General features: G+C 65.3%; 7 protein-coding genes across 7 annotated transcripts; 5 read left to right on the forward strand and 2 right to left on the reverse strand.

Annotated features, from left to right (window-relative positions):
* Positions 1-61: 61 nt before the first annotated feature.
* MNEG_4434 (Kinesin-like protein) lies at positions 62-2,160 on the reverse strand (the record flags this gene model as incomplete). The annotated part of the gene is made up of 8 exons (XM_014047084.1): positions 62-82; positions 171-346; positions 480-543; positions 796-894; positions 1,116-1,181; positions 1,282-1,514; positions 1,726-1,857; positions 2,127-2,160. 8 exons carry the CDS (start codon positions 2,158-2,160, stop codon positions 62-64), a joined length of 825 nt encoding a protein of 274 aa, XP_013902538.1.
* Positions 2,161-3,367: 1,207 nt separating this feature from the next.
* On the forward strand, positions 3,368-5,221 carry MNEG_4435 (hypothetical protein; the record flags this gene model as incomplete). Its single annotated transcript, XM_014047085.1, has 8 exons — positions 3,368-3,424; positions 3,526-3,582; positions 3,728-3,777; positions 3,863-3,929; positions 4,096-4,222; positions 4,426-4,585; positions 4,795-4,840; positions 5,006-5,221. 8 exons carry the CDS (start codon positions 3,368-3,370, stop codon positions 5,219-5,221), a joined length of 780 nt encoding a protein of 259 aa, XP_013902539.1.
* Positions 5,222-6,324: 1,103 nt separating this feature from the next.
* Positions 6,325-7,869, forward strand: MNEG_4436 (hypothetical protein; the record flags this gene model as incomplete). The annotated part of the gene is made up of 1 exon (XM_014047086.1): positions 6,325-7,869. One exon carries the CDS (start codon positions 6,325-6,327, stop codon positions 7,867-7,869), a length of 1,545 nt encoding a protein of 514 aa, XP_013902540.1.
* Positions 7,870-8,776: 907 nt separating this feature from the next.
* MNEG_4437 (hypothetical protein) lies at positions 8,777-11,647 on the reverse strand (the record flags this gene model as incomplete). The annotated part of the gene is made up of 6 exons (XM_014047087.1): positions 8,777-9,153; positions 9,392-9,517; positions 9,719-9,778; positions 9,904-10,571; positions 11,066-11,269; positions 11,538-11,647. 6 exons carry the CDS (start codon positions 11,645-11,647, stop codon positions 8,777-8,779), a joined length of 1,545 nt encoding a protein of 514 aa, XP_013902541.1.
* A 1,524-nt stretch (positions 11,648-13,171) lies between these two features.
* On the forward strand, positions 13,172-17,049 carry MNEG_4438 (hypothetical protein; the record flags this gene model as incomplete). Its single annotated transcript, XM_014047088.1, has 11 exons — positions 13,172-13,382; positions 13,539-14,149; positions 14,539-14,671; positions 14,919-14,931; positions 15,242-15,290; positions 15,556-15,628; positions 15,797-15,867; positions 16,108-16,152; positions 16,272-16,330; positions 16,504-16,693; positions 16,960-17,049. 11 exons carry the CDS (start codon positions 13,172-13,174, stop codon positions 17,047-17,049), a joined length of 1,545 nt encoding a protein of 514 aa, XP_013902542.1.
* A 1,116-nt stretch (positions 17,050-18,165) lies between these two features.
* Positions 18,166-20,655, forward strand: MNEG_4439 (NADH dehydrogenase (ubiquinone) Fe-Sprotein 8; the record flags this gene model as incomplete). Its single annotated transcript, XM_014047089.1, has 7 exons — positions 18,166-18,304; positions 18,663-18,754; positions 19,392-19,520; positions 19,769-19,867; positions 20,111-20,176; positions 20,337-20,380; positions 20,604-20,655. The coding sequence occupies 7 exons, from the start codon at positions 18,166-18,168 to the stop codon at positions 20,653-20,655; spliced, it is 621 nt and encodes a 206-aa protein (XP_013902543.1).
* A 556-nt stretch (positions 20,656-21,211) lies between these two features.
* Positions 21,212-22,664, forward strand: MNEG_4440 (hypothetical protein; the record flags this gene model as incomplete). The annotated part of the gene is made up of 5 exons (XM_014047090.1): positions 21,212-21,220; positions 21,291-21,371; positions 21,566-21,641; positions 22,171-22,268; positions 22,563-22,664. 5 exons carry the CDS (start codon positions 21,212-21,214, stop codon positions 22,662-22,664), a joined length of 366 nt encoding a protein of 121 aa, XP_013902544.1.
* Between the last annotated feature and the right edge of the window lie 335 nt (positions 22,665-22,999).

Below are 22,999 nucleotides of genomic sequence, written 5' to 3' on the forward strand. Positions count from 1 at the left end.
ACGCAGGGGCCAAGTCAAGGGGTTGACAAAACAACAGCTGCCTGACACATAACACGCCACATCAAAAAGCCATGCAAGTTGGCTGGAAGCGAAAGCGTGCCCTGTGCCAATGCAACGCGACCGCCGCGACAGCCGCCCTCTGAGCACTTCATGCCACTCCAAGCGCACACCTCCTCCATGCCGTCCCCACCGCCGTCGCCGCCGCCGTCCCCTGGGCGGTCCACCACGACACGCTCCACGACGCACGTGAACACGCTGTGGCTGCGGCTCGACTCGCGGTTGAGGCGCGTCTCCCCGACGTGGCGGTGCTCGGCACCGCGGCGCAGCAGGCGCATGGCGTCCTCGACTGCAGGGGCGGGCGCAGCACGGCAGTATGCAGGTTCGCAAAGCGCATCATTCGCGGACACAGGCGCAACGGCTCGTGTGAGTCGTTTTGCTGAGGGCGTGCGACTGCAAGATGGCGCTGCTGCCAGGCTCACCGTTTTGGACGATCTCCTCGGAGAGTCCCTCCACATAGCAGCCGCGCTTGACATCCTCACGCACCTGGACAGCCGCACGGGGCGCACACGCATGCCATGCGGGGGCGTGTGGGTTGCTATGCAGAGGCCCCAAGGCGCACAGCCACATGTTGTCACTGCTGCAGGCGGCTAGATGCTCGGCTGATCCTGCACACATGGTTGTACATCCGCGCGTGCACGTGCTGTCGCACGCGGGCGACTGCGCATGGATGCACACATCCGTAACACATGCTGACTCACATACGTGCAAGTGCACATGAGGGTGACGTCCCCTCACCTGGAGGTTGGTGGCTGTGGGGTTGAGGAGATCCGTAATGACCTCGTTGTAGATCTCAAGCATAGAGCAGCGGCAGCAGAACTTGAGGCGGTCGCGACCCTGAGGGCAAAGGGTGGGCAGCGCAAGAGGTTCCTCAGTGACAGCGGGCGGACTGCGGCCGATGCAGTTAGGTGCGGTCCGCGCCATGGACTGTCCACCAACCCCACCTGTAGCGCGGCTTGGCAAACAGAAACTGCGGGGCCAACAGATGGTTTACATTTCGTATTTGGTGGCTGTGCAGCGCCAGCGGGCAGTTGTCATACCAGACCAGGCCAGCACACCTGCTGCTCCTGCATGGACTCGATCCGCTCAAACAGGTACTCAAAGACGCGGGGCGCCAGGCCGCGCTGCAGGACACAACGCAGGAGGGGGGGAGGGAGCTTGTCGGAAGGCGGAAGGCGGCTGCTGCAGTCCCCATGCATGCCGCTGTTTTTCCGAGCTGCTGACCAGCTGGCTGCAGCCGCTCAGGCGGTTGACCATCATGAACGCCACGCCCCTTCCGGCCAGGCGGCCTACGCCGCTGCCTGGCGCGTCGCCCACCTGCTCTTGGGCCGCGGCGTCGCCTCCGCCCGCCACGCGGCCCGTCATGGTGTGGGTCTTGCCGGCGCCCGTCTGGCCATAGGCAAACACAGACGAGTTGTAGCCGGACAGGCAGTTGTCCACCACCGGGGCGCCCACGGCTGCGAGCAGCGTGCGGCGCCATTGCAGGAATCAGGACAGTTCCTCTGCGGCATGCCTATGGGCATCGACTTTGTCCTGTATAAGAATCCAGGTATCACCGTGCACATCCCAGTCCTTAAGTCCCAGGGGATAGAGCAAACAGTGCCCCTTTGCCGGCGGCGTCACCGATTGCCTATCCCTCCCAATTCTGCAAATCCAGCGCCTGCTCACTCTCAAACACCTCCGCCTGCCCAGTCTCCTCCTGAAGCACGTCGTCAAAGGCAAAGTGGTAGGGGTCGCGCCCCGGCAGCTGAATCAGCACCTCGCGCGTGTTGGGCGTCGCCGCGCACATGAAGTGGGTGGCTGCGACGGTGTCGTGAGCAAGCGTGGCAATGTGAGGAAATGCAAATTCGTTTGAGCAGCTGCCATCACACAACTGGAACGGGTGGGGCACTCCTGTATTGTGGCGTCGCCGCTGCCCAGCGATCGCTGGCAAACCCAGACCACAGCACACGCGGCCCCCATGTCGGCCCAACTGCGCCTCCTAACACCCTCTGCTGTCGCATGGAGCTCAAAAGTTGTGGGAATTACTGCCGCGACATGCATGGGGCAGGCCTGCTGCTGCCGCTCACCGTCAGCCTGCTCTGTTTCGTTCGCCGGCCGCATGCGTATCACAACCTGTGAGGACGCCGCGGACCGCAGGCCATGTCAGCTCGCCACAGACCTCGAACCAGCGCCCGTGCCGCCGCTGACCCTAATGCAGCCGCGCCGTCGCACACCTTGATGCGCACCATGCTGCCTGCTTTTGCATGGACTGGCTCATGCGCCGTGCGAGCGCGCATGCAAGGGCGTCTCATGGCTCACCCTGACGTTGTCGCCTTCTTGGCGGTCGCCCAAATCATCGTCACCGGGACTGCTCATGTCGTCGGAGCCCTGTACACTCAGCGCTTCGGGCGGCGTGTCCCCGCCGTCGCCGCGCGGGCCGCTGATCAGTGCGCCGCTGCCATGGCGCGCTGCTCCGGCGGCTGCCTTGGCAGACAGCGTCGGGACGGGCGGCTTGCGAGGCGTGCGCACAGCAGACACCGGCACCTGGTTCGCACGAATGTATGGAGGCGTGCAGGTTGTTCAGACACCAGGCTGGCAAGAGTCAACAAAAGTGAGCTTATCTTGTCTACCAGCTGGTCCTGTTCCAGTTGCTGCGACATGGAGCGGTGCGCCAGCTCGTGCTCGCTGCTGCTGCGCTCTCGCCATTTGAACCCAGAGTCGCACCGCATCCCTCCAGGGCCGCTCCGCCGATCTTGGGGTGGAACGAGGGGTCTTCAGGGCGCGCTCAAGGTTCCCGCTGCTGCTGGAGGCCTCCACTCCGGGGGTGGCAGGTGAGTCCTCCCCCGGACCGGGTGTGCCCTGCCTTGCTAGCGAAGAGCGGCTGCGCGGAGTCGACGTTCCCGGTCGAGACCAATACATATCGGGCCCAGCTAGCAGGTGATGGGGCCGGTCGGCGATGGGATGCTGGTCAACTCCTTCCCTGATCTACAGACGCAGCCATCCGCGTGCTTGTCGAGGGCGTATTGCACAATTCTAACAATTGCATGCCGCCATCGGTACACCGCCGTCAGTTGGCGTGGCCTGCACCATCAAACCAGGCGCGGCAGTTGCCTTGTGAGCTCCTTCGCGTTCGGTATCCTGCTGAGTACCGGGAGGCCAGCGGCGGGAACTTTGCCTGCGCACAAGATTTACTTTACCAAATTATACGATGTATGTGAAGCCTCACCCTCGTCCTCTCCTGTTGTCAACTTTGAACATCAAGCTTGAAGCGATCTGACAGCTCGTCACCCCCGTGATGGACGGCGACGGAGGGGATGTGATAGTTTCTATGGAGTTCTCAGAGCTTGAGGGCATGCTGCGGCCCATCCTGCAGGACGTGGTGCAGGTGCGCTGCAGCTTTGCTGCCGATGCAGCAAAACAGCAGCGACTGCACGCACGCCGCCCCGCGCATGCTGCATTGCCGCTAACCGCATGTCCCCTCTGCAGGATGCCCCCTCCACAAGCAAGCCCGATGGTGCAGCATCCTCCGATCAGCTGACGCAGGTGGGGGTGAGCGAGTGCACCGCATTCGCATGCAGCCGCAGGTGACACAGGTGGGCGTGGGTTGCAGATGCCGGCAGCACCGCTCCATCACCGTGACGCCGGCCCGTCGCCCAATGCAGAGTGCACGCTGCCGCCCCGCCTGCAGAGAACTCTGGCGAGGCTGTGGAAGCTCATAAACGACAGCAACGAAGACAGGTGAGGTGGGACGCAGGATTGACATGGCTGCAAGTGAGCCGAGCGCGTGCTTACTGACTTGCAACATATACTTGCCCGTACGCAGGGCTGGCCACCTAGCGGGCGTGCCGCTGCCTGAGGTGGACGCGGAGTTGCTGCCGCTGCAGCAGGAGGTGCGCTGGGCGGGAGCGGGCGCCGCCCCCTGACATCGCTCGTTCCAGGGGGCACGCAGGTCGCCCCCAGCAGCAAGAGTGGGAGGAATCGCCGCGCATTCAAACGGCGATGTCGCGTCCCATCCAAGCATCGGTGCCCCCTTGCCGCACGCGGTGCGGGTTGCAGGTCGACGCCGCCCTGGCGCGGCTCAACGCGCGGCGCCTGGCCGTGCCTGCAGTGGTGGAGGCCGCGACGCGCGCCAAGCTCGAGGCGCAGCGGGAGTCGCTGTTGCGCGATACAGACCTTGCAGCAGGTGGGGAGCGATCAGGGCCGCTGACGACAGTGCCCGTGTACCCGATCGTGCGTATCCAATCATTTGGAAACAAGACAAGCATAGCAAGTCACTTTGCGGGCCAGCTGAGGGAGCCGCAGCAAAGGACTCCCATCAGGCGGCGATTTGCACATTTTCATTGGTGCCCCCTGTCCCGCTGGTCAACCTGAATGCACGCGTGGCAGCTGGTGACGGCGACGACCTCATGGCTGAGGCCGGGGCCGTGGGCGCGGCGGGCGCTAGGGAGGGTGAGGGTGCGGGCGCCGCCACAGTTGGGGGTGCGGAGGACGCTCGGGAGCTGCTGCGGCGGACGACCGCCACCACGGACAGGCTGCCGGCCATCAGGTGAGGGGCCGAAAAGCGGCCAGAGGGAGGTTGGCTGGGCGGTCGCATGGGGGAAAGGTGGGCAGGGCGTCTTGACAGGGGCCCTGTGCACTACGACGATTGTGCGGGCGCCGTAAGTGGGCTGCAAGTCCGATGCTGCGACCCGTCTGCTGCGCTGTGCCCCCCTGTTGCTGCGCCGCCTCCACACCTCCCCCAAACCCTCTTTGCAGGGCGCGGCTGGACGAGGCGCTTCACCGCCTGCAGACCAACCTGGGGGTGGGTGCCGCCCGGCACTGCTTTGATCACACCTGGCCCGCCAGCAGAGCGTTGCTGTCGCCTGTTTCGGGCCTGCCTGGCTTTGTTGTTGTTGCCCATGAGCGTGCTGCATTCTGCTGTGCGTAAACCCTTCGAACGAAACCATCACTGAACCATGTAAACCAGGTCCTGGGGGCCGGCGAGGGCGGAGCACGGGCGTCGCCAAAGACGGTGGAGAGAGTGATCATGCGCGCCGCCCGCACCGCTGGAAAGGACGCGGGACAAGGGCCCCTGGGCGGCGCCGGGGGCGCACCCGCCGCGGCTGCGGCCGCCGAGGACGGCGACGCCGGGGAGAGCGGCGCCGACGCGACGCGGCGCTGCCTCGCGCGTGAGCTGGCGTGAGGGGCACTTTGTTGCTACACCGAAGCGGCTGCTGTGCTTTTGGCGGCCTGCTTTGGCGGAGCCCCTTGCATCTGCGTCAAGCGCCTGCACGGCGATCTCTTGCTGACGAGGACTGCGAGACAGCGCTCTGGGGACCAGCGCAAGACGGCGCGCACGGCTGAAGACCAGCACAGGTGCTGCAGGTCCTGCTTTTAAAGCACCCTGGGTATGGCAGCCGGCGGTTGGCTTGCCGGCTATTTGATGTGGTTGAATGATGCTTTTTGGTGCAGATGGCCATTGGCAATCAAACAATGTCTGTATCAACCTGTTTGTAACATACCACAAGAGTGTTTTGATGTCGAGCTCACGCAAGTGGGCAGTGTGATACAAGGGAGGAGCAGACCACCAAAGGGTTGTCAGCAACCCCAGGTCTGAATGCAAATGCAGCTGTGGTCCGCAATGGTGGGCCAGCAAAACCAAAGCCAGTGCCTTGGGTAGCTGAGGCCATGCATGGAGGATGATTCCAAACCTCGACGCAACACAGGACTCTCGCAAAATATGTTGCAATGTCTTGCCTTGGTATGTCTGTGGCCAGCTTGCTCTGAGCCCCTGCCCATTAAGTTGTGGTGGTGGCGGTGGTCGTGAGTGGGGTCTGGGTGGGCTGCCGTGGGAGGGGAGGGGGCGGGCAGCCTCGGTAACCGCAAGTCGAACAGACCCGCCTCTGTCGGTCGACGTGCAAGTATACGATTACTGGGGCAATAGGAGTTGCTGGACCTCACCTCACTGCAGGCACCATAAAACGCAGAGAACTGCCTGGCAGTCATAAAAATGCACACGTGTTTTGAGGGGTTGCGTGGTTTGGCTTGGGCGTCTGTGGCTGGGCGGTGACAGCCACGTCACAGCGCGGCTGCCCTTGGAAGTGGGCGAGGGTCCTCAGGTATCTCATGTAAGAAAATACTGTGTGTGTTCAACACCCTAACCTGCCCTCGGTTTCGTGCCGGACGGACGGCCCGTCTAAAGGGACGACCGACGCGAGACGAGCTCCTGTTCCGATCTGCGGTGACGCCGGGGCCATTGTCGGTTTCTCTAGGATGTCTTCGCGACGCATGCGCAGCCCTGCAGCAATGGAGGCCTTACACCATGGTTCTCGACCGGTGACGCCGGCGATCGTGCTGCTCGCCGCGCTGCTGGTCGCTTGCGCCTGGCAAACCGCGCGCGCTGCAGAGCCGCGCCCGCTGGCCTCAAGGCCCCGGAGGCTGCTGCAGCCGCCCGGGGGCCCTGGCTTTGGCGGCCCACCTGGGGGCCCGCCCCCAGGCCGGGGCGGCGGTGGCATGGGGCCCCCAGGTGGGATGGGGGGCCCGCCAAACAGCATGGCCGCACCCGGCGGCATGGGACCGCCACCACAGCAGCAGCAGCAGCAGCAGCAGCAGCAGCAGCAGCAGCAGCAGCAGCAGCAGCAGCAGCAGCAGCAGCAGCAGCAGCAGCAGCAGCAGCAGCCTCCTCCACAGCAGCCGCTGCAGCAGCCTCCACAGCAGCCCCCTGTGCAGCAGCAACCGCCGCCTCAGCAGCAACAGCCTCCCCCTGAGCAGCAGCAGCAGCAGCAGCAGCAGCAGCAGCAGCAGCAGCAGCAGCAGCAGCAGCAGCAGCAGCAGCAGCAGCAGCAGCAGCAGCAGCAGCAGCAGCAGCAGCAGCAGCAGCAGCAGCAGGTGCCACAACCGTCTACCCCTGTGCAGCAGCAACCTCCGCCACAGCAGCAACAGCCACCTCCTGTGCAGCAGCCACCACCCCAACAGCTGCCTCAGCAGCAGCAGCAGCAGCAGCAGCAGCAGCAGCCCCTGCAAGTGCCGCCGCCGCAGGCGCAACAGCAACAGCAACCCGCCCAGCAGCCCTTGACACCTCCTGTGGATGCAGCCGCATCCTCTTCGCCGCGTGCCCCGCCCCCATCAGTTTCGCCCCCACCCCAGTTGCCCCCGCAAGCTGTCAGCCCCCAGCTGCCTCCACCACAGCTCGCTGCCCCAGCCACCGCCAGCGGCGGCGGCACGTTCGGAGCGGTCGCCACACCCAGTGTTGCACCAGGCTCTGGCCAGCAGCAGGGTGGCGGCCCGCCGGGAGCGCAGTGGGCATTCAACCAGAGCGGCTTCCCAGGCGGCCAGTGGCCCAGCCAGCCAGGCGGGGGCCAGCAGTGGGGCCTCAACCAGAGCGACAGCCAGTGGCCAGGCCAGCAGGGCGCCCGACCCGGGCAGAGGGGCTTCAACCAGAGCCGTGGCGCCTCCCCTGGAGGCCAGCCGCGTGGCCCACAGCCCAGCCAGCCCCAGCGATCACCGCCCGCCTTCAACCGCACGGCAGGCTTGCCGGGCGGCCAGCAGGGCATCACCCTGCAGCCCCCGGCATTCAACCAGACCGGCGTCCTTCCGCGGCCCCCACAGGGGCCGCCAACTGCAACCAACCGCACGTCCGCCAGTGGCTTCCCTGGCGCCCAGCAGGGCGGAGGGTTGTGGCCGCTAGGGCCGCCGCGGGGCTTCAATCCAACAGGCGGCCCCCAAAGGCCCCAGGGCACCGGCAGCTTGAACCAGACCCCAGGCAGGCGCAACCCAGGGGCGAGCGGCCAGGCGGGCCAGTACACCCAACAGCAGCTGCAGCAGGCGCTGCAGCAGGCACTCGTGGGGTAAGCAGTGCGGCCTGGGTCTGCGGGACAACCGCGCTGCCGATGCCTTCAACCGTCTCGCGTTTTTTACCTTGATCAAACAGCCATTCAAGGCGACTCTTATTGCGTGCAATATGCCGGCATGCCGGGTCTTGCCGCGCTGTGGGCATGTGTCCGAATGCAAGCAGGAAAGCGCAGGCTGGGTTGAGCCCTTGGGGCCCATGCGTTATGCATCCCTGAAATGGTTTCGTGGCCGATGCATGAGCGCGCCCATTTACGGCAGGGATAAACTTCTCGTACAATGCAGCATGGTGTGCACATCATATACGGCTCCTCGTGAACGCCTCTGATGCATGTCATCCACCATCCTGGTTGCACCACACGTTGCTGCATGTTACAGCGCAAATGCACCCCTGCGTGCGTCCATCGGTGGTGCATTTGAACAGGCGCCGGTCAGACGCTGCTGCAAGTCCAAGCTCGTTTCAAATCTGAACCTCACGCATGCGTACATGCATCAAGCATTGCCTGCAAAGAATTCGGCCTGATCAGACATCAGGCCGTGCTGCATCATGTCTCATGCTTCATTTTGTTGTGCAGAGCCGCCAGCTCAAGCACTTGCCACAGAAGAGTGGTGCACCAAACGCCCAGCAATGATTGTAATACAGCCGACATGAATCTTCCATTCTGACTGCTTGAGGATGTTAGGGGCCCCACTGACTGAGACAGCAAGCAAGGAGGCTGCAGCAGCCTGCCGGGCCGTGCGATAGCCTGGGCACACACAGAGCTAGCGCTTGCACCCGCGGCGTTGCCCAGGCGAACACAGCGCGCAGCAATACAAGCGCGGCGCACTACAGTTGAGATATGACGTCTGAGGCCATCAAGTCGCAGCGCCGGCACCGCCGGGGCCGCTGGGCCGCACCTGCGTCCAAAGCTCAGCCCGTTTCCGCCGCCGCCAGCGCCGCGAGCTGCTGATCCAGCGCCGCAGCCACCCTGTAGGGGTCGGTGTGGCCGATCGACGCGCCCCCAAACACCTCCAGCCCGCCAAAGTCGCTCGCGGCGTTGTCCAGCTTGCCGCGGCTCACAAGGCGCGCCACCACCGGCGGGCGGCCCGCGGGGAACGCGCCCGGCACCCACAGCTCGTCGACAGGCAGCGGCAGCACGCCGTGGCGGCCGCCGCTCGCGGGGCCATCGCCGCCGTCGACGTCGCCACCGCCGTTCCGGCTGCTGCTGCGGCTGCTGGTGCTTGCTAGGCGGAGGTCGAGGGCGGGCCCGTGCGGGTGCGGCACCGACAAGTCGACGTTGAGGGCCGCTGCGGGGGCGGTGCGTCGCGGCGCACAGGGGCGATCCGCACACTGTGTTGGTCAGAGGCCATGTGGTGTGCAGGGCTGAGCAGACCAATCAGCTGACCCAATCAGGACCAGCATTCGAAGCTGGTCACTCATTCATAACAATGTGTCGACTCTTGCAGACCATGAGAGCTGCTGAGCGTTCCGGCCGGACAGTAAAGCGTGCTGCTGCACATGCACGAGCACACACAGGGGGCCCACCGGCGTTGAACGTGGCGCAGCCGAGGCCGTCGATGAGAGCGCGCAGGGCGGCGTAGAGCAGAGCCTTGAAGGCGGCGCAGCCCAGGTGGCTGCCAACCACCACCAACTCACAGTCCTTGCGGGGGGCTGGGGTGGTGGGGCGCACAGTATTTGTGTGTTCATGTGTGTGTGTGTGTGTTCATGTGTGTGTGTGTGTTGATATGTGTGTGTCAAGGAGTAGAGGGTGAACCGCAGGTTCGGGGGTCAGGGAAGTGATGGAAATTTGAAACATGGGCAGGCCTTGCGAGGGGCTGATGGGGTGGTTAGGGTCGCAGGATAGCACCCTACCCTCAGCGCTGAGGCAGGCGCGGCCAAGCAGGGCAAAGGGCAGCTCACAGTGGTGGGGCCCTTTCAAGGGGGTAGGGGCCTGCACGGCTGTGGGTGAGACGCGTGGCAGCAGGGCCAGGGCAACTTGTGGGCCTACAGGCTCAAGTCTGCACAACAACTTGAGCGGCCAACCCAGAGCCGCTCACCGAGAGACGCAAAACCCCAGGCGTGGCCCTCCCTCGCGGCCGCGGCCGCGGCTCCGCCGTCGCTGCTGCTCAGGCTGCTGCTGCTGCCGCTGCTGCCGCTGCTTGTTCCCCCGCCCGCGCCAGGTGGCTGTGCCACCGACACCTGCCGCAGCAGCCCGGCCGCCCTGTGGGCACACAGCAGGTCCGAGTAGAAGCAAAATCCAGGCCCCCCTCCTCCTTTGTCGCCGTCGCCGCCCGCGCCGTCGTCCGTGGACAAGCTCTCTGCGCTGCCGCCGCCGACGGGGCCGCCCCGGTGCCGCGCAGCCGCCGCCGCCAGGTGCGCCTGCTGCGGCACCGGCGCCCGCGTGAGCGCGACCTGCGCGTGCCCGTGGTACTGGCTCGCGCCCGCCCTGGGGAGGCAGTTCCACAGGAAGAACGGCCACAGCCGGCCCCCCTCCTCTTCCCCGTAGCCCTCTCCGATCCCACCGGCCGGCCCGCCGTCCTGCCCCTGCTGCTGCTTCTGCTGCTGCTGCTGCTGCTGCTGCTGCTGCTGCCGCTGTTCGTACTCCCCGGCAGATTGCTGGAACCAGAGCCACGACGCGTCAAGCAGGTCGGATAGCTCCTGGGGCCCGAACGCCAGGGGGTCGTGGCGGCGGAACAGCACTACGCCGTGGGAGGGCTCGGCGTACCTGGGTCGGGGCGAGTGCGCGGGGTGGTGGGGATGGGGTTGTGGCGTGGGGTGGGGTTGGTGGGGGTGAGCAACTTCCAGTTGCGTGTATGCAGGCTTTTAGTGGAGCCAGTGTGTGTGTGTGTGTGTGTGTGTGTGCTTGTTTGTGTGCGTGTGTGCGTGATTGTGCGTGTGCGTGTGTTGTAATGTGTGTGTAAATGTGTGTGTGTGTGCGCACGTGTGTGCGGGAAGCTGGCGAAACAAGGTGTGAGCCCACGCCAGTGCAGACATGACCTTGGAGCGGGGCACAGGCAGGGGATGGTCGTGGGCGCTGCTACGATCGAGGTCTTCGTATGTGCACGGGAGCGGCACAGAGCCGGTGGGCGCAGCGCAGCGCCCTGCTTTAGTACGCGCACAGCACAGCGCAGCGCAGCGCGGCACATCGCAGTGCGCTTCAACGCAGCCCAGCTGATGATGTCATTGTGACATCACCGGCTGCGGCCCCCGCACACTCACTTGAAGAGGTTTGACCCCGTCACCGCCCCGGGCAGCTCCACGCGCCCAAACCCCGCGTCCCGCGCGGTCAGCGCGTCCCATGCGCAGAAGTCGCAACGCGCGCCATTCCCTGTGGAGTCCAGGTCGGCTGCCGTCAGGCGGCTCTTGAACGTCTGCGGCTTGCTGCTGCGGGAGGGGTTCCACCAGGCCTGGTCCAGCGTCACCCTGGGGAGGGATCATGGCGGTAGGACAGTAGGGCAGCAGGTGGTGTTACGGGGCGCTGTCGTTGGCGGCGTGCGGCAACCCCTCGGTTTGACCGCTGCCGTAGGGCTTGCACGGCCTGGCTGCGTGGCATCCTAGTGCAGCTCCGCCGCCGTCTTTGCGTTCCGCCGTCGCCCCGCATCACCACCGCCCTGATCATGTGCCAAAACGGTCGCCGCTGGCTGCTGACAAGGTGGATGGGACGCGTGTATTTTCACAGCGGCGTCCGCACCTGTTTGTGATTGAAATCACCCTCTGCACGTTATCTTGCTGCAGGCTGTACTTGGCAGCCAGCTGGGCATTCCAACAGGGCAGGGGTTCGGCAGGCGCAGGAGTGAGCATCCGCACGGCGCGGGGCGCATGTGAGAAGGGGCGCCAAGTCGGCGCTTGCACTGCTGCACAGAGCTCCCTGGCTGGAGGCCTCAACCCGGACATCAGCAGGGGAGGAGGCAGGCAAGCGGCGAGGCCCTGCGATGACGATGGATTGAAACCCCCCGAACCCCCACACCCCTGCCCCCAGCAACCTGCGGCGGCACCGAGCAGGGCGCGTCGCCGGACGTGACCCGGTAAACACGCCGGAACGCAGCGCCGTCGCGGCCGGCGTGGATGCGTGCGAGGGACGAGGCGACGTCCTGGACAGAGCGCAGCTGCTGCGCCGCCGGGTTCGCCGCCAGCGATGACGCCGGCATGGGGCCCGCCATGTCCGGGGCTGCTGCTGCTGCTGCTGCTGCTGCTGCTGCTGCTGCTGCTGCTGCTGCCGCCGCTGGCTGCAATGGTGGTGGTGCTGGTGCGGCGGTGGTGCTGCTTCCGCTGGTACAATGGTGCTCTGCCAATGGCGCTGCTTCAAGGTCGGATCAGAAGCGGGCGCTTCGCACGTGGGATTGGAGCGGTGCAGTGCTGGTGCAGTGCTGCCCTCAGTGACTCGCGCTGCCGCCTAACACCTGGCGCTGCAGCCTCTTCGGTTTACAACCACTTGTGTAAGGGCCTACTTTAAGCAAAAGTCTGGCCGGGAGCTACCGCATACCTTACAGGCAGGTAACTACGTGATCACCAATGGTGCGCTGCGCTATGCCCATGACACTGCCTGGATGTTTGATAGTTCGAGCAATCAATTTGATCCAGTATCACACTTTGCTCATCGAGCATCCTACATTCGAATTTACATCCCGGCACATGGCGTGCCCATTTTCAGGGGCCGCCGCGGCTCCGAGTGGTGATGCGAAAGTGGCGTCCGGATGCCCTTTCGCACGCCTGTGGCAGTCGAAAGACCAGGCGCCCCAAGTGCCGACCTCGGCGCCCGACGCCGCAACTGCGCCGTCCGCCGCCGCTGCGTCAGCATCCGCCCCGGCCGCCAATGCGTCGACGCCGGCCCCTGCGACCTGCCCTTTCGGGTTTGGGAGCTCCAAATCAGGGCCAAAGTTGAGCGAGCTGCATTGCGTCCTCTGCAGCAGCCTGGCGCACGACGCCGTCGCCGCGCAGCCCTGCAAGCATGCGTTCTGCGCGGCCTGCATCCGCGGCGCGCGCGACTGCCCCCTCTGCGGTCGCGACATCGACGGCCTCGCGCCCGCCCCCGATATTCAAGGTGCGTGCCGCCGTGGCCATGCACCCAAGGAGATCCCGGCTCGATTGGCCCCCTCTGGACTTGTGCTGCTTGACCGCATGCATGGGCGTCGCACGTTCCCCACCCGGCGCGGGCTGGGCGCGCGCCCCGCGCGGGCGTGGCGCGCGGCGTCCATCATCCCAGTGCGCATGTGCGGCTATGAGCCAATGCTGAGACAGGGAAAGTTCAAGCAAGATACCCTGCGAATGACCTGCGCACACCCCAAGCCCCATCTCAAACACCATTCTACCCATTCACGCGCAGCCATGGTTGATGCATTCCTCGAAGGCCCCGCCCGCACCAGCAGCAACGGCGGCGGCGGCGGTGGCGGCGGCGGCGGCGGCGGCGGCGGCGGCGGCGGCGGCGGCGGCAGCGGCGACGGCAGCGGCGACGACGGCGTTGGGGCCGTGCCCAGCGCGGCTGGCGACGCCGGGCCGTCCTCTGTCTTCCTCGCGCACGGGCTGCGCAGCATGCTGGGTGAGGCCTGGGGTGAATTGTGAATGGGAGGGAGCTCGGCGCCGGAGGCGCCTTTGATGCGCGCTAGTATGAGGGTCTGCGTCGGGCCGTGGCTGCAGACGCCCTCGCCTGGTGCTTTGCCGAGGGTGCGCTGGCTATCTCATCCGCATGTCGCAGGCGGCAACACCGACGCCGCGCTCTACCGCCTGGGCCGCTGCCGCGACCTGCTGCTGGAGGAGCAGCGGCGGCAGGAAAGCCCGGGCCGCGCCGACGCGAATGGCGAAGCAGGCGGAGTGGCCGCCGCCGCCGCCGCGCGTGCGGCCGCCTGTCGCTTGGGGGCGGTCTGCGGCTCCCTGGGCGACTGCTGGCGGCGGCGCGGCGACCTGGCGGCTGCGGGGGAGGAGCTGCGTGCGAGCGCGGACCACTTGCGGCCGCACGCGGCGACAGATGCAGAGGCAGCGCACGCGCTGAGCGTGACATTGTCCAAGCTTGGGGACCTGCAGTACTACGTGGTGCAGCAGCAGCAGCAACAGCAGACGCAGCAGCCACAGCAGCAGCAGCGGCAGGGCGCGGAGCAAGTGCAGGAGCACGGGCAGGAGCAGGGGCAGCAGCAGCAACCCACCGCAGGCGTGGCGCCGGTTGGCGCGGCTGCCGACGCCCTGCCGTTCTACGAGGAGGCCCTGGCGCTGCGCCGCGCGCTGTGCGGCCCTCTGAACGGCGGGCGCGCCGGGCCCGCGGCGGTGCTGGACCTGGTGTCGGCGCTGGCCAAGGTGGCTGATGCACAAGAGGTGAGATGATTGTGCATGCGAACGCGCTTGTGTGTGTGTGTGGGGGGGGGGGTGTGTGGGCTGGAGGGGGGTGTGGGTGTGTGGGCTGGAGGGGGATGTGGGTGTGGGTGTGTTGTGACTGGGGTTGCGCGGCCTGAGTGGGACTGGAGACTGGGAGCTGAACGCAGGGGCTCGAGGTGATTTGGCACCCGAATTCTCCCGCGCTGTCAATGTGGTGATGCCGCTTGGCCCCTAGCCCGCTTCGGTTGGGCGCTGCACGTCCCGAGTGTCAGTGTGCTCATCGGCTGCGGTGCAGCTGGACGGGCGCAGAGTCTGTGCAGCACGGTCGCCTTTCGTGCCCCCTCCACCACGCTGCAAGCACCTGGCTGCGCCCTGCATGTCGCGCGCAGGCCGTGGGCGACGCCCCCGCAGCGCTGCAGCACTGGCGCCAGGCAGCAGAGGAGCTGCGGCTTGTGCCTGGCGGCGCGCTGGAGGGGCCCCTGGCGGCCAAGATGGAGACGCTCCAGAAGATGCTTGCACTACGTGGGCACATCGCATAGGGTTCTTGCGGGTTGCACGAGGGGCGCGCAGCGCCGGGCATCATCACACTCCGTATGAATTGACCCGAGAGTTGACTGTTTCCCGTGATACCGTATGGCCAGGCACTCCTTGGCTGCCCTTGGTGCATGGGATCCTCTAAACGTGTGTGACACCTTGCCTCAATGCATTTGCTGTATACCCGTCGTGTGGAGCTGGCCGTGGGGACCACCATACTGTACCGTCGACGCAGTGCCCCCGGAATGGTGGTGGTCGCTGTTGTTGCCTTCATGGAGGGCGCCCCTCACCCGGCGCGATGTGCACATGAGGTTCCCGCTGAGATCTTATATTCACCTCGCCCGTCTTGTAAAGCCCCTTCACTGCCTCGTAAAGAATTCGTTCACCGTTCGGCACGCGCGTAGATCGCTCCCTGTGCATCGGTTTGTGAGCACACGTGCTAGAAACTAGTTCTCAACAACATCTCGGCGAGATGAGGCCCCTGGCGCTGCCGCAGAGACAAGCTGCTGGCGCTTGTTGCAGAACGGGTGCGGCAGGGCGCTTGCATGCGCGCCAAAGGGCCTCAACCGCGAGGCTCCGGGTGGTTGCAGCAGCTTCAAACGATGAGGTGAGGGGAGGGCCGCTGGCGTGCGCCATGGCGCCAGGCTGCAGCATCAGCGTCACACTGTGCGATGCAACGCTGTCATCTCTCCACCATGACGTTTCGAGGCTGGGCAGTGCGGCATACGCATATGTTGCGGTCACATAGCTAAGGACCTGGCGACGGCACGCCTGCCTGGGCGTCGTCCCCCGCCCGCGCCCGCTGTGGCGTCGCAACCGGTCAACAGGGCAAAAGACGCCATGGCTCGCGCCACTTCTCCTCCCCTACGCAGGGCCGCAGCACTGTACCGGACACCCTCCCCATAGTGGCGCTGGGCGGAGACACGTACATACTGCGCTCTTTCGGTGAGCACCGCTCGACCGCACAGAACACAGAGGCGTTTTTGCGTCCCGGCCCGCACCACCTCAATCGGAGCGGCGGCATGGCTGCAGCGCCGTCGTCGCGGACCCTCGCTCTGCGCCCTGCTTGCCTGTGCCCCACGCCCCTTCATGTCACGCCCACCCTTCTGCCAGTGCGACCGGCGGATCATGCTTCGCCGCGATTTGACCTGGACCTGGAGGGGGCGCTGGCGGTGCAGCTGCAGGTGGGTGTGCCCAGGGGACAGCCCAGCCACAAGAGGAGCCAACGCGCAGAGGCCAGGCGCAGAGAGTCGCGTGGATTTTTGCGCCTGGGCTGCTGGGCGCGCGTGCGGGGCTGCATCCAGTCTGCCAGAACCCCGGGCGCATGCCGGGCCGCATCTTCCTGCCTGCCGGCGGTGCTCCTTCATGCCGCAACCTTCGCTGTTGCGACTGCGCGGCTTGTCCCCCCTCTCCCCAACCTCCAGGCCCTGCAGTCCAACAACAAGCCGTACCCAGACCATGGGGTCGAGGTGGGCCGCCTGGGGGCTCGCCTGCCGTTGCCGCGTGCCAGCCCAGCCTGGGCTCCCATGCTGCCGCTCCCAGCCCCAACCGGGCATCAAACACACGCTATCACACGCAACAACGCCAGGTCATGTACCGATTCGCCGCGTTTGATCCTTTCGAGCGATCTAAGTACTTTGGCCGCAGGTGAGTGTCCCACAAGGCGCTGTGCGCGCCGTCGTCTTGTTGCCTCGCCGCAGTTGCTACCAAACTCGGCGGCTGCAGCGAGGCGCTCAATGACGAGCGTCAGCTGCCCCCCTCGTCCCTTGTGCTCCGCCCCTGATCCGTCCCCTCTCCCCTCTGCCCACGCTCCCCCTCAGCTTTGACCTGGGGCAGTTTGAGCGGTTCCGCCGCGTGTTCCACACGCCGGCGTACCGCGCGCTGCTGAACCACGACAGCTGCGAGGTGGTGTCGCGCTTCCGCATGGGGGAGAGCAAGTGCGCGGTGCGGGTGCGGGCGCGGCACGACTCGCCGCTGGAGGAGAGCACGTACACCATCACGCTCTTCCAGGTGCACCTGTGTGCCTGATGTGTGTGTATGTGCCCGCATGCAAAACGCACGTGTATGCGTGTGTATGTATGTGGGTGTGTGTTCAGGGGGATTTGGGTGAATTGATTGTGCCATTCTTGCATCGATCGCAATGGAGGCTGGTGCATCTGATGCCTTGCGCACGCTGCAAAGATGGCGGGTCTGGAGGGCTCGTGCGCCTTGGGGCACGCCTCGCAATCGCCCCTAAAAGCGCGCATCCCCACCGCTCGTCACTGTGCCACCCTCAGAGGCAGGGCGGCCCGTACGATGGCTACTGGGTGACAGAGTCCGTCATCTGCGACTCTGCGGACTGGAACACCATCATCACCAGCTGGTGATGTCACCATGTGACGCTCACAGGGCATGGTGTCGGCTGGGTACTGATTTACGTGCCGCCTAACTTCGCGCGCTGCTAGGCGCCAGTGCCCCCCACCCGAGAGCGCCACTGAGAGGGGTGTGTCTCGGCCACGATGGCATATTGCCGTGTGCACGGCTAGATGTGCCCCCAGTGCCTTGCAACGCACTCATCAATCGGCCGTGCGACCACCAACGCGCGGCGCGGTCAAGACGTGCAGAGGCGATCGCCTCTTGGCCCCCCGCCCCCCAATTCGGTTCTGTATGTCCCTTCTCTTTGCTTTCCGGGCCCGTGCCCTTTGCACTGCGCGCGACCGGTCCCTGGAAGCCGTGAGGCCACCATTTTCCCTGCCTCACGGCTCTCCTCCCCCGCATTTTACGAGCGGCTGTGCACCGCAGGGGGTGATCATGGACCCTTTATAGAATCAGAATCAGCTCAGTAGCTGGTCGCTGCTGGCTCACGCCTGCAGCCCCTTCTTTGCGCCTGCCTCCCCGCGGCCGCAGCCCACGCGCCCTGTTGCAACCCACACAGGCTGGCTGCAGCCGGCCCTGCGCGCAAGCACGCGCAGAGGCTCGCTCTCTGTTGTACCACTCCTCCCCTGTTGTTTCTTTGGTTCGATGCTTTCGCGCGTTCCCGTCTGCGCTCAGCAAACCCGCCTGCCACCACACCCCGGGCATCATGAACCCGCCGCCACGTGCGCGCATCTGGCCCGCCGGCAATCCCTGTACAACAACGCAGCGCTGACTGTACCACTGCATGGCAGCAGCCACAGCGCCGAAACCCGCCTTGAGTAGCCAGTATGCATGGCGCGGACACGGCCATGTGACGTCACTGCGTGCGGGCGCATACGCCGCCCTCGGCGCGCGCGATGCGCACGCGCGTTTTGCGAAGTGGGGACATGCGCAACGTGTAATGCCGTGTCCCAAGTGGCAGCCCTTACTTGGTGGATGATGTTCGAGTTTCGCTGCATGACGAGTTCTGCAGGCAGCGCGGCGGGTGGCGCCTGCTGGTGGTGCAAATGTAACAGCCAGTGTGCTTGCCCAACCCTGCCACAGCGATTTGTCATATGTTACCTTCACTGCTTGTCCGGTAGCTCAGGATGTCGGTGCTCAGCCAGCTCGCGGCGAGGGCGCTGGGGCCGTCCAGCATGGCCTCGGCCATGGGGCCAGCGTTGCAGCAGCAGATGCGCTCATATGCGGAGAAATTCTACTTCCACATGGACCGGGACACGGAGCGAGGTCAGTCGACTTGCGAGCAACTGTGGCTTTTGTGAGATCACCTGGGGGAACTTGCCTCCCGGGCCGTAGCGTGGCTCATGCTCACGCTTCAAGCTCTCGCCATTCCACAGACAGGAAGGAGCGGGATCCAACCTTCCGCCAGACTCCCAAGGACTTGGCAGCAAGTGCGTAGCCCATGCGGCGCGCGCGACCGCTCGCGCTGCTGCACGGCGCTACGGAAAGCTGAGCCAGCGTGCTTGCGGTGTGTCGCCGTAGCTGCGACGCAGTGTCCTGGAGGATGTGAACCTGCAGCCAACGCAGATGCTCGCTAGACGGCCGAGCTGCTGCCTCGCACCGCCTGCATGCTCCTGCCTCACAGTCCTGGACGACAGCGCCAACTCGCTGTTTGTGACCGAGGTGGTCCGCGGCATGGCGCTGACGCTGAAGGCCTTCTTCGATCCCAAGGTCACGGTGAGCGGCCCGGGGGACAGCAGGCGATGCTGCACTTCCGTCATGGCCATGCACGCACGTTTCAGAGCGGCGCTCTGGTGTACGGCGCTGCGCTGTGGCCCTTGGGGCCTCACTCTGAGTGGCGTCAGGTTCTGGGTGGAAAGGCTGCACCAGCTGACAGTGGCTTGGCATCATGCAGCTGCGCAGATGTGGGCCTGCAGTGGCATGAATGTGTCTTTGGGATGTCTGCCTGATGGGTCAAGGGCTGGGGGGTGCGTCGCACACACAACGAGTCATATGGAGACAACCCCCGGCAGCGGGGGGTTCTGGAGAGAGGGGGTGGAGATGTGTGGCGGCTGGGAGTACAGTGCAAGCCGGGTTAGCAGAGGCGCACACCAGTGCTGCAGGGGCCCTGATCAGTGGAGATGACCAGCGTTCTCCAAACAGGGACGCAGGGGGGCGCTGCACCACCGCACGAGTGCGCCTCGTGCTAGTGCTGGAGGGTATGCGGGCCTCTTTGACCCAGTGGCACTACCCGTCCAGTGGGCCCTACGGCGCATCGCAATCCCTCTCTTCTTGCCACCCCCCTGATGTCAGCTGCCTGTTGCTGCCTTCTGCCCCTGAACCCTCCTGCCCTTCAACCCCCCTTCTCCCCAAGATCAACTACCCCTTCGAGAAGGGCGCCATCAGCCCGCGCTTCCGCGGCGAGCACGTGCTGCGGCGCTACCCCACCGGCGAGGAGCGCTGCATTGCCTGCAAGCTGTGCGAGGCCGTCTGCCCCGCGCAGGTGGGCAGACATATGGACAGGGCACGAGGGGAGGGCCAGGGCCTCGGAGGAGGGCGTGGCGAGTGGGGATGGAGGTTATGGGATGGAGCTCCCTGTTGAATGCTACGAGGCTGTGGCAGTCACATGTACGGGCCCTGGCGTCGGAGCTCCGCATACACGCATCGGTTGTTTGTCCCTCTTCCTCCTGCCGCAATCAGCCAGCTCGCGCTTACTGCGTGCGCGCGCCCCTCGCCTCCAACCACCCCCAGGCCATCACCATTGAGGCGGAGGAGCGCGAGGACGGCAGCCGCCGCACCACGCGGTACGACATCGACATGACTAAGTGCATCTACTGCGGGTTCTGCCAGGTGTGTGTGTGTGTGTGGGAAGGGAGGGGGGGCAAGTTCGTGGATGGGTCGGAGGAGAGAGGTGTGGCGGGTGAGGGGTTGCCGATCGTGGCGCTGTCGCTGTTGTCTTCTGAGGGCAAACATCATGCTGACCTCTAGATGGGGGTCCAGCGCAGCCACCAGCGTGCGTGGGCTGCCGGCGCAGGTTGTGCTGTCTGGTGATGGAAAACAAACGCGCACCTCGGCACTCGTGCGGCCCCGCAGGAGGCGTGCCCAGTGGACGCGGTGGTGGAGGGCCCCAACTTCGAGTTCAGCACAGAGACGCGCGAGGTGACGCCTGACGCGGGGGGCGGGGTGCTGAAGTACATGCGTTGCGTAATACAAGTGCTTCCAAACACTTTTTTGTCGCTGCCTGTTGGCGTGTAGGCGAGCAGCCAGGCCAGTAGTGCCCCATCTCACAGCAGCACCCCACCTGATTGCAACCTATCAGGAGCTGTTGTACAACAAGGAGAAGCTGCTTGCGCTTGGGGACAGGTGGGGCACGCACGAACGCCTCCCTGGGGCCCGTTTGCGTGCACTCAGCAGCGCGGCGCATGCAGCCATCGCCATCTACATACATGCGGAATGCCAGCGCTCATTGCCCACCTCGCCGCTGTTCAATGCCTTCTCGTCCATGCCCCTTTCCCTTGGTCCACCCTGTCAACGTGACTGCTTCCCTTGCCCATTTCGTGCCGCTTGCGTTCCTACTCAACCGCAGGTGGGAGACCGAGATTGCCGCGAACCTCAGGCAGGAGTCGCTCTACCGCTGAGTCAGCAGGGCAGCCCTCAAGCGCCCACCAATGCCGCACGCCCTTCGCGTCGCGTGGCATCACTCGGATGCATGCCTGATCATGCATCCCATCCATGCCGCATCGGCGGCCACCTGCCGGCCTGCCACCAGCTTGACGTCTCGGCCATTGTCTCGACTGTCGTGTGTTGATCACCTTTCTGATGGTAAATTTGCATGTTTCTGAGACAAGGCAGACAATTTTTGTGCCCGTGATATCTGCTGAATAGCGTACCAGCAGCCAAGAATCTGCAAGCAGCAGCCGCAGCTGCGCCAGCAGCAGCTTGCTACTGCTGCTGCTTGTGCTAGTGACAGAGGAGTGAGTCAGTGATGGTGCTAAACGCCATCCATCGTGGTGTCGTTGTACATTCGTTCAAACATGAACCTGAAATACTGTCCACGTCGTCCATCCCGCAACCCGAAAGTGTCTTGGATCGCATTATCCGCAGCATAAGCGCCTGTTCTGCCCTTCTGGCACGTGTTAGCCAAGTGAACTTGATCCAGCGCGTACAGGAGCTCTGTGTCCGGACGCAGCGATCATGGCGCTGGTAGGTGATCTGCGCGCCAATCCCGTCCTTTGCCACAACACGACGCTGACGGACCCCATGTGCACCGCAGGACGCGAAGCAGCTGGGATCGGCTTTCAATCAGATTGCATATGGCGAGGTCATGAAGGCGGCGGTGCGGGATTACGCAAAGGTGCGCACGCCGCTGCGCCGCCTGCTGTATGCCATCGGCCGGCGCAATGCCTGCGCCTCACTGCAAAATCAGCCTGCAGCGGATGTGTACGTTCCCGTTGCGCGGTCGCCAGGGCTGCGATGCGCGCGGCAAGCCTCCGCCCTACCGACAGAGCGCCACCGTCTGCTGCACGCTTGGCGGCCCCGCCCCGCCAGGAATTGGGGGAGCAGGAAAAGGCGCGGGACGAGGGGCCCCGAGCAGTGGACGTGGATGATCTGCTGGACGACCCTGGTGGGTTGGCGCGGCGCGAGCAGGATGTGTGCTGCACGCGCTGCCTGTGCTGTGGTTGCTGCAAACGCCATGGTGTCGTAAGCGTGTCCTGCGATCCCTGCTCGCGCTGCAGTTGCTGCGTGCGTGCTGCAGGTGCCATGTGCTCTTGATGTATTGCGTGTGTGTGCTGGTTCAGAAGAAAAGATGTAAGAGTGCGAGGCCATGCCTGCTCAGCGCGGTGGGCCGATGCGGTGGCAGTGGGGGGTCACTGCCCAGTCTTTGGCGACCTGTGATGGGAGAAGGCGCTCAGAGCGGAGGCAGTATTTTGGATGCGGGCGGCCGCAGCCGTGAGATGAGGGTCGAGCCCGCTGCTCGCCGTGTGCCTGGCCAAAAGCTCAGCAACACAACCGGGTCGGGCCGGTGCGTAAGGCAGGCGGCGGCAACGGCTCCGACACGCGGCGGTTAGCACCTGTGCTCGACGCTCTGTCGCAGCTCTGCAGCTCTTCCCTGACTCAGATCGCCGTCGCTCCCCTGCCTCCTCAACTTCCAGAGCTGGAGAAGCTGCACTCGGACCGCATCGCCGCCATGAAGCAGGAGGCGGAGCGGAGGGCCGAGCTGGAGCGCAAGGGGCACGGAAGCTACGAGGAAGTCACGGAAGGGGACTTTTTGGAGGTGACTGGGCGAGGGTGGAGGCGAAGGGGTGTGATCCGGGACGCTCTGCATCGCGCCAGCAGCCGCCGTCACCGCGCGCGCGTGCCGAGGCAGCGGATGGGCTTGAGAGGAGGGCGGGGCAGCTGCCCTGCAGCTGGGAGCCAGGTCTGCAGCAACTCTGGCCCCTCGTTTTCGTGGGACAGCCCCTGTTTTAGGTCGAGTCGCCGACGGGCGACCCACCCCATGCACCCCTCGCCCGTGTCGCATGGCCACCGTCATCCCCCACCCCAGGTGACGACCACGACGGAGAACGTGGTGGTGCACTTTTACCACCGCGATTTTGAGCGCTGCAAGATTGTGGACAAGCACCTCGCACTGCTGGCCAAAAAGTGAGCATACGCGGAGGGTTGCAAGGGGGGGCCAGCGGGGGCTCAGGGGTGGAGGTAGAGGATGGGGTGGCCGGCAGCGCGGCCCTGGACTACGGCGGTGCATGAGGCTTGAAGCGGGAGGGTTGGCGGTGACCAATCAAGTGGGAAGCTCCAGGTCGGGGGGCCACGCGGGCCGGGCTCGCCCTGCGCTGTCTCGACGATCAGCTGCGGGGCGAGCCGCGCGAGGGCGGCTGAGTGTATGGAGGTGTAGTGCCATGGGTAGAGGGATTGCAGTGCTGAGAGCTCCTTCTCCCTGACCGCGGCCTCTCCTTCTCTTCCCCCTCCCTCCTACCCCCACCC

The sequence above is a fragment of the Monoraphidium neglectum genome (genome assembly GCF_000611645.1).
Source record: "Monoraphidium neglectum strain SAG 48.87 unplaced genomic scaffold scaffold00616, whole genome shotgun sequence".
Classification (NCBI taxonomy): Eukaryota; Viridiplantae; Chlorophyta; class Chlorophyceae; order Sphaeropleales; family Selenastraceae; genus Monoraphidium; species Monoraphidium neglectum.